The 12,512-nt window shown below is 42.5% G+C and overlaps 1 protein-coding gene across 6 annotated transcripts in view; it reads left to right on the top strand.

Annotated features, from left to right (window-relative positions):
- The window catches only part of hmcn1 (hemicentin 1), a 701,874-nt gene that overhangs the window by 573,768 nt on the left and 115,594 nt on the right, over nt 1–12,512 (top strand). For all 6 annotated transcript variants that reach the window (XR_013579326.1, XR_013579325.1, XM_078561403.1 and 3 more), the window contains exons 71-75: nt 2,974–3,110; nt 4,892–5,033; nt 6,537–6,681; nt 7,426–7,553; nt 8,882–9,038. Coding sequence is in view for 4 of the 6 variants with exons in the window: in XM_078561403.1 (XP_078417529.1) it covers nt 2,974–3,110; nt 4,892–5,033; nt 6,537–6,681; nt 7,426–7,553; nt 8,882–9,038 (709 nt within the window). In the remaining 2 variants the exon portion in view is untranslated. The remainder of the gene's footprint in view (nt 1–2,973; nt 3,111–4,891; nt 5,034–6,536; nt 6,682–7,425; nt 7,554–8,881; nt 9,039–12,512) is intronic.

Raw genomic sequence — 12,512 nt, 5'->3', positions numbered from 1 at the left:
ACCGATGTTGGGACCCCTGTCGCCAACAGTAAATTCCACCCCACAGTACCAGTACAAAGAAACAAAATGAGGCTGAGATTAAAATTGTGTTCATACACAATTGCTTGAGTGTCATAAGTCAGAATTTTCATTTCCTGGTTTCCAGAGCTTCCGCAATAGTTGAAGTAGGTCTATTCAAGACCGACGAAGAGAAAACTGCTTTGTTTGCCTGCACAGGTGGACTAATTGCTTAGCCTACGCATGGTTAGCACCAGTGCCTCTGGAGAAACCTAGGAACTAGTTCCCAAGCCTCTTCAGTTTGAACTGGCATTGATGTCAGTGCTATAATATAAAGGGGGTGTCAAACACATAGGCCTGAATTTTCGCTCCCAGGTTGGGAGTGTCGGGACAATTCCTGGCAAAATTGGGGTAGTGGCTGCTGCCCCTGGAAAGAGTTCAGAGGCTGCTGAGTGCAGAAATGGGCTGGGCGAAAGGCCTGCATCAGTGCTGCAGCGCTTTGTTGAAGCTATAAAAAAAAGGAATAAAACAAAAAACAGCCCTCACCCCTCACAGCCCCATATGCCCCCACGCTCCCCGGCTCCATCCATGCCAACCCATGTCACCTCATACCCTCTATGCCAACCCATGACCCCCAATCACCCCCATAGCACTTTGTATGCCAACTTAGTGCCAACCCATGCCCCCAAACCATTTGCTCTTACACTCTCCATGCCTACTCATCCAGTATCCACCATGAGCAGACATCAGAGCCCATGCTGCGATTAAATAAAGCTCTTAAGTGTCTATTTATGAATTCACTATTTCGAAAAAAACCTCTCATCCATAAAATCCCATTCACTATATTTAACTTCCTTTAATCCCTTGTAAAAACAAGCATTTGTATTATTGGTTCCACTTCAAAGACTTAATAAGCACTTGAAGCTGTCAATCAAACTGTGAACAGACAGGCACCCTACTGCGATAATGACAGGTTGTGAAATCAGTCATGTAACACAAATGCTATAATGGAAGACCTCAGGCTTATGTCAGTGGACAGAGTGAAATAATAAGCACTGATTTTTTATTAAACACAGTGGACAATTTTTAAAAATATTTAAAGAGCAAGCGATTTAAATCCCTTGAGATTGACAGCTCCCTTGACAGCTCTCTTGACAGTTTAAATGAGCTTATGCACTGCCTATTACACATTCATGTCTAATTTTAACAATCTCAAAGGGTACCTTACCTCTCCAAAGGCCACCTTACCCCTCCCAAAGGTTACCTGACTTCTCCCAAAGATGTCCCGGGACCATATCCAAAAGGGTACCTTATCTCACCAGAAGGGTACTCTACCTCTCCAAAGAGCTCCGCTAAGTTTAGACCTTGTCCTACAAGGTCTAAAATGCACAAGTTGCATTTTGGACATCCCACTTGTGAAAATCAGATCTGACTGAGGCATCTGCACATTAACATGTGCAGTTGCCTTCGTGAACCACAGATGTACTGTTTAGAGTACGCCTTCATTCCCCCTCTGTGAAAATGACAGGGTTTGGGGACAGGACTTCCAGAATCGTCCCTCCCCAGCCATTTTTTCTAAGATGGAGAACCTCTGTCTGCAAGAAAATTCAGGCCATAACCATTCCGATGCACGTTAATATGTATATGGTTGAAATTGAAAATAGCGTATTCATTTTCATGTTTATGACTTCTGATTTCTGAAGCTGACTATGGCATTGCAGGTAAAAACAGGCATATGTTTTAATTTGTATACCTTCCATAGATATAGATTCTCTATCTAATTGCTTGTTCTAATGCAAAAAAGGCGTTTCATAAAAATACATGTATGTACTGTTATTGCAGATTCAGTTTCTTTTCCTTTTTACACATGTACATTTTACTGTATAGTTTTGCTGCAGTTACTTAAAGTAAAATATATTGACACATTGGGCTGGATTTATCATCCCAAATCAAGAAGGAATGGCAAAACAATTAGCGCCAACAGCTTGAGTGCTGGTCTGGTGCCTCTGTTCCTGACTCTGCTGACTTCCCCAAGAATGGGGGAGAGGGGTCAGTGGGAAAGTGAAGTCTCCCACCTCATTAATTGGACATGTTGAGGTCATTCGGGAGTTCATTAAGAGCTTGCATTCTGACTTCTTGAGATTTTCACAAGGGATTAAGAACTCTGTGACGCTGACCAGCTCCAGCCTGGTGGGAACAGGAGTGGCAGCACTGAAAGTTTTATTTGATGGAAAAATGTGCAAGCCCAGACAAAAACTTATTGAGGAGCAATGAAATGTTACCATCCAAATGCTCTCCATTTGCCCTGATCACTTTCAAGATGAAGATCCTCTCATTTTATTTCTGAGACCATGCACAGATGATTCAGTCCAGAATGTAGCCTGCTTCCCTAGGGTCCCATCTCCATTCCCAACGCTCCCCAGCCACTAATTGCATGGCAGACCAGTCTCTAGGGCCATTAAGACCCTGACCCGGTGAAAACCCTGCCTCCTGGCAGGCAGCCAATGGAGCAGGATCGCAAGCCGGAATTGGTCCTGTCTCCCGATCCCCACACCGAACAGGAAACTCCAGCCCATTGATACAATGAAGCAGACACTGAGGATCAAGTGCTTTGGGAGTCAGGTCTATTTGTTGGCGTGTCTCAGATAGGAAGGGAGATTTCTAGGGTCTTGCCTGTGCAGGAGATCTCACAAGCTTGGAGCATTGCCCTATGTGTGATTAAGTTCTACGTTGAGCTATTCTTACCTATCCGTGGAACTGTGAGTGGTTTGCAAGCTCAGATGTCCACAAAGTAGAGGTTGGAGAAGCCAATCACAAATGTCACAAATATGTCAGTGACATCCTAGTTTGTGGAATAACCCCAATACTTCTCTCCCTAATTTTTTCCAAAAATCAGGTACATTAATGATGTAGGGGGAACTTATTTAAATGTTGTTGCCCAGTTTTACCTTGGTTGCTGTTGTGTTTTTGTTCCAGTCCCACCAAACATTGCTGGTCAAAGTGGGCCTCAGGACTTGGCTGTGCTACAGAATGGACAGGTAATCCTGGAGTGCAAGTCTGATGCTGTACCACCTCCAACATTGGCCTGGCTAAAGGATGGCAAGCCACTACAGGTAAAAAGCTATCTTCTTGTTAATGTAAAGTAACTGTATTCAGGGAGTGTTACAAAATTTTTTAACGTCAAGTGCTATATTGTATGGGTCAAATAGATTGAGGGTCATCCTAATACTCAAGTGATTGTACAAATTGCTGCTGGCATTACAAACAAAAAGTTGGGTAATTGGTTTAGTAAAAGAGGGAAAAAAACATTTTTGTTGGACTTTATCATATTGTTGAAAAATCTCTCACATACAGTGAATGCTTTTGGATGCAGTGATTGGTGTAATAAAGCCACATTTACATGGCAAATTTGTATCAGCAAAATCCCACAATTTGATGAGTGATTGTCTTGTCTGTTTTTAATATTGATAAAAGAATTCATGAAAACCAATTTTAAACGGAAGCAACCTTGACAGTGGGTTTCCAAATACCTGCAGCCGAATGATCAATTCCAACTCTACAACAACAACCTGTATTTATTTAGCACCCTTAAATGCCCCAAGGTACGCGATGAAACAAAGTTTGACACCTACCACATAAGAAGACATTAGGGTTTGGTCAAAAAGTTAGGTTTTAAGGACCTAAATGAGGAGGGAGAGGTAGAGAGATTTAGAGAAAGAGTTCCAGAAATTAGGGTCTTTGGCAGCTGAAGGAATGGCCACCAATGGTGGAATAATTAAAATCAGAGAAATTCAAGAGGCCAGAATTGGAGGAGGGCAGATATCTCGTAGGGTTCTGGGACTAGAGTAGATTGAAGAGATAGGTAGGGGCAATGCCTTGGAGGAATTTGAAAACAAGGGGCTGAAGTTTACGGGAGGGCATACTGCTTGACCACAGGAAGAAAAATCAGTCAGAAACCAATGCACCAACTTTAAAAAAGGCCACCCCACAGCAATAACACACTGCCCGCAGCCTAAACAAGCTGAGGGTCGGACTTCTGGCCCTCAATGGAAGGAAGTCCCACCCTCGAGAGCTCTTGCAGTCCCAGCAGCACCAGAACTTAGTAGTGGGCACTGCAAGGAGGCCCATGATGATTGAGAATGGACACCAGAGTCAGATAAGTCCCAGGTTTCAAGGGCAGAGAGGGATTGAGCACTCCAGGGAAGTGGGGAATGATAAGGGTGGGATGCTGGTTTTGGGGGCCAGGCAGGGAGGCACAAAGGAAAGAGGTAACATCTGGGGTCCGGGGGGGAGTGGAGGGGAGGGGGGTGCGTGCCTCCAATGCGCACTGGGCACCCTCCAAAGGGCATACCACCCTTCCCACCTTTTCACCAAATTTGTTAAAAAACGACCTTTCCACTCTTGCCCGCCTTCCACTGTCCAGTATATTAAAGCAGTGGAGGCGGATTAAGGGCCTTAAGTCGGCAATAATTGACCTAAGGGTGTGCAAGCTAGGGGGCACCTTACTCACCCACTGTATCATGGGGACTGGGTCGGGGGTGGGCGGGAAAGTAGTGGCCAAGTCACACACGATATTTTGTGTGGTCTGCCCCCACCCCACCGCCACCGAAAACATGCCCAATGGGGTGGCAATAAATTCTAGCCCAAAGATAATTTTAAAATCAAGGCGTTGCTTAATCAGAAACTAGTGTAGATTAACCAACGCACATGTAATGAGTGAACAGGACTTGGTATGAGTTGGGACACCAGCAGCAGAGTTTACTACACATTTTGATAGCAATTAGAATTCAGAGCAACCAAAGTACTTGGTTGCACCTGCTCACCTCAAGCCTTCGTGCTCCTACTCGTGTCAAGTATCAGTTGTGACTTCATGCTTTTTTAATTAAATTTGCAGGCCACCCCTCGTTTACGCATCCTCTCCAGCGGACGATACCTTCAGATTAATAATGCTGAGCTAGCAGATACAGCCCAATACACTTGTGTTGCAAGCAATGTTGCAGGAAAAACGACAAGAGAATTTACCGTAGCAGTAAACAGTAAGTATACATTCATAGCCTTCTCATCTCCGGCTAAGGGAAATGGTTATTAACACAGTCACTAGTTTTCTGTTATCATGGAAAAAATGGATGGGCATTGTGAAATGCAAATGGCTATTTGGATTTTAAAATCGATGGCATAATCACAGAAGAATTGTTGAAGTCAAAGGAAGAGTAAGAGCATAAGACTCAAGGTTTATCTAATCAATAGACAGCATCTGCAAAATCATAGGGACCCAAGAGTCATTGGGCAGAATCTGATATTTGTGATGGGGTCTTGCTCACCAAATAAAGAACTGGCCTCCTTTGAGAAAGGCCCAGTGGAATTAAGTGTCCACCAGGCACTTAAGTGGCTAGTGTCAAGCCTTCCTTGGGATTGAGGACCCCAGGGGCAGAGACCCTGCCCCTCCCCAACCCCCAAGAACCTCTGGCCAATCAGGGGCCAGTAGCTAATCATTGCCGTCAGTGCCACCAGGAGCAGTGGCAGTTACCGATAATGCACCCACCAGAGGCCCAGGATCAACAAGGACACCCAGGCCTAGGTGAGTAAGAGTGGGATGGGGTTGCCAGAGGGGTAGAAGGGCATCAGCAGAAAGGACAATAGGGTGGCTCTCAGTGGGCAACCCCCCTTCCCGATGCCGGATCCTTCAATCAGGCACTGAGTGCCCTTGAAGAGGGAACCCCCACCAAAAACCTGCAAGCAAACCTGACAATGTTTTGCTTTTCAGGCTCCTTGTATGGCAACTCCCCATCCCAAATAGTGGCGGTGGCGGGTTGGATTGAGGCCTTTTACTGGGCATTAATTGCCCACTTAAGGGTCTCAATTAGAGTCTGGGTGGAAGGCTGTTCACGAATCTTTCTGCCACAGACTTAATCAGGCATAAACCAGAAGGTGGCAGGGTCCCCACCCCATACCCTCCTGCCCAATTCAATGCTCCCCCCCGCCTCCAAACTCACTGCTGCGGTGTGGGAGAGCATTAAGTTCCACAATTACTTCAAGCTTGCATTGTCAATTGGGAGCCTCACAAACCAGGAGAACATGTTGGAAAATTGCAGATGTCCTGTACACAATTTTCCATTTGAGATTTCCCAACACAGTATGTGCATCATGCAGACAAGACTCCTACCAGAATACAATCACAAAGCTAGGATCAAGTTAATGTTACTTCTGAACAGTGAAATTAAATAACTTTCGTGCATAAGGAGTTAAAATGAATTTGAAAATGCAAGGACACTATCGGTCACCCTTACTGCTAATTATACAATATGGCTTTAAATGTTTTTTTTGCTAACAATTCAAGATCCTTGGGCGGAATTGTATGGCCCCGCTGAAGTGAATGGACTTTTGAATGACTCATCGCATTTTCCGGCCCCACTCCTGCCATGACGGGACCATAAAATTCCGCCCCTTGTTTTTTTCAATAAGATCATTTATTTTTGACAAACATTGCTGATATAACCATACTAAATTAGTACTAATCCTCTGTTGTTTTGAACATACAGTTGCTCCAACAATAAAAGAAGGTTCACAGACAGTGACCGTCCACATGAACCAGCCAGCGGTGCTCAGTTGTGTAGTAGGTGGGGTACCAGCTCCCCAAGTCACCTGGAGAAAGGATGGTGCCATTATTTCAACAAGTAACCTGCGGTCAGAAGTTATTTCACACACCATTTGATTTGCTTTTCTGGGGTGGGAGTATGGAAAGGAAATCTAGAGAAATGCTAATAATAAATGTTTTTCTTAATTTAAAAAAGTAACAGGATTTGAAATGTTTTTCAGTGGCCCTAATAGATCATAGTGCAGCCCAGGGATCATTCACAGCATGTCCCTATCACTATGATAGATCATAATGCAGTCCAAGGAATATTTGCACCCTGTCCCCATGACCTGGCTTTGGTAAACTTGTTGCCCTTGTGTCTCATGGCTTCTATTCATGACTTACCTGGGAGAAATTGACCAACCAGAACACAGTTAAATGGGAGGATGAAGCAGATGAATGTGTAGCTAGAGAGATGGAGTAGGAGAGAGGGCTTTGGATTCTTGCGACATTGGGATCGGCTCTGGAGGAGATGGGACCTGAACAGGCCAAATGGGTTGTACTTAAATAGGCCCAAGACTGAGTTCCTTGTGGAGCGATTTGTTAGTGCTATTGGGGAGGGTTTAAACTAACTTGGCAGGGGTGTGGGAACTAGGAGGAATTATCAGAGAGGATACCAAGGTGCACAAAATACTGGGAAAGATAGATAGCACTAGAGTAGAATAGTAGGTTATTAGGTAGGGTCAGAGTAATTGATACTGCATCCAAAAGTAATTAATTGTAATTAAATGTGAAGCACTTTGAGACATTTTTGAAAGAAATGCTATATAAAGGTAATACTTTCTCCTCACTAGGTATTCACTCTTAGATGATGGTTCTCTGCATATTGACTCAGCTCAAGTCACAGATACAGGTCGTTATCTGTGCATGGCAACCAACACAGCTGGAACAGCTCGTAAGCGAATTGATGTACAAGTCTACGGTAAATACTCTTAAGGTCATAGTCATAAGTTTTTACTGACACATTTTGGTAACAGGATCATTTGAGATTTCAGGGGGTGGCCATCTCTTGTCCTTTGTGGAAAAGGGCCCAGGTAAGGGTCCCATGCTCAGTGTTATGAGCCATGGCCAATGGCGGAACCAGTGAATTTTCTGTGGTGATGGCAGAAGAGCTAGAGCCTCGAGGGACAATGCCACTTACAGGCAGCAGATCCATTGAGGAGGGGACTTGTGTTTCCTTTAAGCACACATGAGGAAGACAATGGAAAACACCTCATGTATTCTTTCTCTAGTCATATTACTTCTGGCTCATTGAAGTTGAAAATAGGAAGCTCCTATGAGCAACTGAAGAGGAAAGTGCAAGACTGCAAGGTGTGGAGAAATAAGCAGAGGATCAGCCCATAGGCAAATCATCATTACTTATACATCCAGGAATCTTTCTCTAAGGGGTTAACACCTAATTGCTTTTTCAATGAGCAGTTTGAAAATTTCTAAACCTAAACAAAGGAAGTTCTGATTTTCAAACAGAAGACCATTTGTCTCTGTTACTTCTGATGTGGAGACATCAGTTAAAGTTTCCACTTAATTTTCATCATCAGCAAAGCAAACTTTGGAACTCAAGCTAGAATCCCTCCAACACATTTTTTATTTTGACTTCATCTGGTTTTGGACCTAACAAAATGTGGCAAACCTCCTAATAAGTTTTGTGCTATTCTTGCCATTTTCCAGCTAACTGTAGCTACTAAAAACATGCATAAGATTAGTTCTTATGAGGAAATATACCGGCTTGAATGGTGTGGGCTTTACAAGCACTGCTTCCAATGATGCAACTCTTGCCTTTTTCATATTTGTGTTAAGTTTGACCTTTGTGTGCTCTGTGCTTTTTATCTGTTTTTGAAGCATACTCCATTTTCCTGGTACACATTATATAATGTATCTTTGTTAATTACCTTTTTTGTATTATAGTTATATAGAAATCTACTCTAATATAAACAAGGTAAGTGATCAAGCTGCTCATAAACAACAGAAAAATCGAGCATTTGATAAAATGTCCAATTCATGTCCGATCTATGGATAAACAAGGAAGTACAATTCATGTCCGACTATTATACCATTATACATGTAGTGCATAATGATCATTACCAGGAGAGAATGCTATTGCCCCACACATCTGTTGTTACCTATTTATGTAGAAACTCAAACTGCAACAGGGCTACCTATCTCTATAAGCAGATGTTACTTATTTCTACTTTTAGACTTCTCCAATCTTTTTGTCCAATGCACAACAAAGTTTTCTCTGATCTTGCCTAGTTCCTCCATCCATTGCTGCTGACCTCAACAATATCACCGTTCTTGTCAATGTGCAGACCACTTTGGCATGTGAAGCTACTGGCATCCCAAAGCCTACAGTCAGCTGGAGGAAGAATGGGCGCCTACTCAACATTGATCAAAATCAGAATATGTACAGGTGATTAAATCTTTTTATCTGAAAAAATAATGATTCTTAACATTATCCAACCAAATATTCGAATATATTTGTCCCTACGGTACTCAATATGGGCTATTTCATTATCAAAGAGTTTAAATACAACATGATATCAAGTTTTACTGATCTGTTATGAGGTATCTAAAACAACTATAGAGCACATCACAGGCAGCCACTAATGCCTTGAATGATCCACCAGAAGCAAAATTACAGTGACCTGAACTGAGCTGGCTCTATTTTGTGCTCTGTTTGACCTTTTAAGGTCAACTAGGTCATTGCACTAATACTGCAGGATTACAATTTTTTGGTTGAATAAGTGGTTAGAACCATAGAACAACCCAGAAGGAGCCCATTTGGTCCATCTTGTCCATGCCAGCCCGAGGACACCCAGGTACCCTTTCCAATCCCACCTTCCTGCATCTGGCCCATAGCCCTGCAGCTTACAGCACTTAAGGTGCTGATCCAGGTACTTTTTAAAAGAGTTTAGAGTTTCTGCCTCTACCACCAACTCAGGCAGTGAATTCCAGACACCCACTACCCTCTGCGTAAAAAAATTCTTCCTCATGTCCCCTATACCTTCTGCCACTTATCTTGAATCTATGTCCCCTGGTTCTAGAATTCTCCACCAAGGGAAACAATTTTATTCTGTCCACTCTATCTATTCCCCTCATAATTTTGTACACCTCAATCAAGTCACCTCTCAGCCTTCTTTGTTCTAAGGAAAATATCCCCAACCTATCCAATCTCTCCTCATAGCTACACTTTTCTAACCCTGGCAACATTCTTGTAAACCTCCTCTGCACTCTGTCCAAGGCTATTACATCCTTCCTGTAATGTGGTGACCAGAACTGCACACAATACTCCAGTTGTGGCTTCACCAGTGTTTTATACAATTCCAACATTATACCCTTACTTTTATATTCTATACCTCTGCCAATGAAGGACAGCATTTCATATGCCTTCTTTACAACCTTGTCTACTTGAACTGCTGCCTTCAGGGGCCTGTGTATTTGTACGCCAAGATCGCTCACTTCATCTACCCCTCCTGGTATATTCCTATTTATTGTGTAATCCCTGACCTCCCTAAATGTATGACCTCACATTTCTCTATGTTAAAATCCATCTGCCACTTTACTGCCCACCCTAGCAACCCATCTATATCGTTTTGGAGATTATGGCTATCATTATCCACTACTCGGCCAAACTTTGTGTCATCTGCAAATTTCCCAATCGTGCCCCCAACGTTCACGTCCAAATCGTTAATATATAACACAAACAGCAAGGGTCCCAACACCGAGCCCTGTGGAACACCACTTGAGACAACTTTCCATTCGCAAGGGCATCCATCGACCATTACCTTTTGTTTCCTGTTACAAAGCCAACCTTTTATCCAGTTTGCCACATTGCCCTGAATCCCATGGGCTTTTACTTTCCTGATCAATCTTCCCTGTGGGACCTTGTCAAAAGCCTTGCTAAAATCCATGTACACAACATCCACTGCACTATCTTCATCCACCCTTCTTGTCACTTCCTCAAAGAATTCAATCAAATTTGTGAGGCAAGGCCTTCCTTTAACAAATCCATGCTGATCATCCCTGACTAGTCCATGCCTTTCCACATGACAGTTAATCCTATCTCTCAGGATTGATTCTACTAATTTGCTCACCATGATGTAAGACTAACTGGCCTATAATTGTTTGACATTTCCTTTGATCCCTTTTTAAACAATGGAACTACATTTGCATTTCTCCAGTCCTACAGTACCTCCCCTGTATCTAGTGAAGATTGGAAAATCATCCTCAGAGCATCTGCTATCTCCTCCCTGACTTCCTTCAGCAGCCTCGGAAACAATCCATCTGGCCCTGGTGACTTATCAACTTTCAAGGATTTCATCCCTTCAAGTACTTCCTCTCTCTTTATGACTATCCCGTCCAATATCTCGCAGTGTTTCTCCTGGGCTACTATATCTACATCCTCCCTTTCCTTTGTAAACATGGAGACAAAATATTTATTCAAAACCCTTCCCACAGCCTCTGTAGCTACACACAAGTTTCCATCTTCATCTCTGATAGGTCCCACTTTTTCCTTAACTAACCTTTTAGCATCAATGTATTGGTAAAATCTTTGGGTTATCTTTAACTTTACTTGCCAATCTTTTTTCATGCCCTCTCTTTGATTTCCATATTTCCTTTTTTACTTCGTCCCTGCACTTCCTATATTTGTCTAGGCTATCTGCAGCGCTTAGTTCTATGTGCCTATCGTACGCTTTCTTTTTCTGTTTGATCTTCCCCTGTATTCCTCTAGACAACCAGGTTAAATCCATCACTATGCTTAAGGATCTCCAGACCAATCTAGTGAGCAAGCCACACAACCAGAGTGTCTTTCTACTCAATATGGAGTACATATTCTTCCTTTCAAAGGACATGCTCTGTTTACTATATCTAGAGAGATTACTCATAAGTTGGCAAAAGTCCAAGCTGAAATATTCACATGTGCACTTTATACAGCTAAAGTCATCCAGTTTAGCAGCATACTACACTGGTAAATATCTTGATTTGTGTCCAGCCAGGACCACCGGATTAGCACATAAAGATTCTTGTATCCAATGTTGTTTTTAATATGGCCTCCCTTTATTTGTATATAAAACACAATGGAATTCCACATCACTAGTGATGTCAATTGATAAAATTCCTTAAGAAGAATCCAATCATTTTGGTATACTAATAATAACAAGAATGTTACACTAGGGCTCCACAATAAACTCAATGAATTATTGAAAAATATCTCCTGGTACTGCCACATTTCTAGGTTGAATCCTTGGCCTGTGCTTCATTCACTGAACAATGCCAGGCAGTGGTAAGGCTCGACACTTGGCTGTTATGCCACTTTCCTCACCCTTCTTTTCCAGATGAAATAGTCTGCAATTATTCACTGACCAAGTTCACATGAATGTAGTCAGGGTATGAGAAGGTGTCTGGTGCCTGTGAATCCTTATTCCTGTATGAGTCACTGCCTTCAGAAGCAGAGAAAATGGCAAAAAAAATGGTGAGATCATGGCCCTAACTAACACAGAGACTGTCTCTTTGGTATGTTATTTTGAGATACTAAAGTGAATTCAAGAGAATCATTTGATGAAATTTTATGCCTACCTACTTCTGTGCAGTGACTGTTTTAAACTGTTTATTGGGATTTTAAGTTGGGTCTAGATAAAATGCAAAGAAATTACATTTTCCAATGTTTTTGCAGATGTCCCAAGTGGAAGAAAAACATTGACTCCTTATAAAATGTTGGATAGATTTAACTATCACACTAACTCCCCTGCTGTACTAGCACCTTTCTCTTTCAATTTTTTGTCAGACTGCCCATTAGGTGGGAAATCCGACATTATCTGATCATTCAGAGTTAGTTACATTTTCTGGCAACTAATTGCTGGGCACCATTGATGGTGGTTATGGA

This window comes from Cetorhinus maximus, chromosome 17 (assembly GCF_964194155.1).
Source record: "Cetorhinus maximus chromosome 17, sCetMax3.hap1.1, whole genome shotgun sequence".
NCBI classification, from domain to species: domain Eukaryota; kingdom Metazoa; phylum Chordata; class Chondrichthyes; order Lamniformes; family Cetorhinidae; genus Cetorhinus; species Cetorhinus maximus.
Note: the sequence above shows the minus strand (reverse complement) of the source record. Positions and strands in the feature narration are given on the sequence as shown.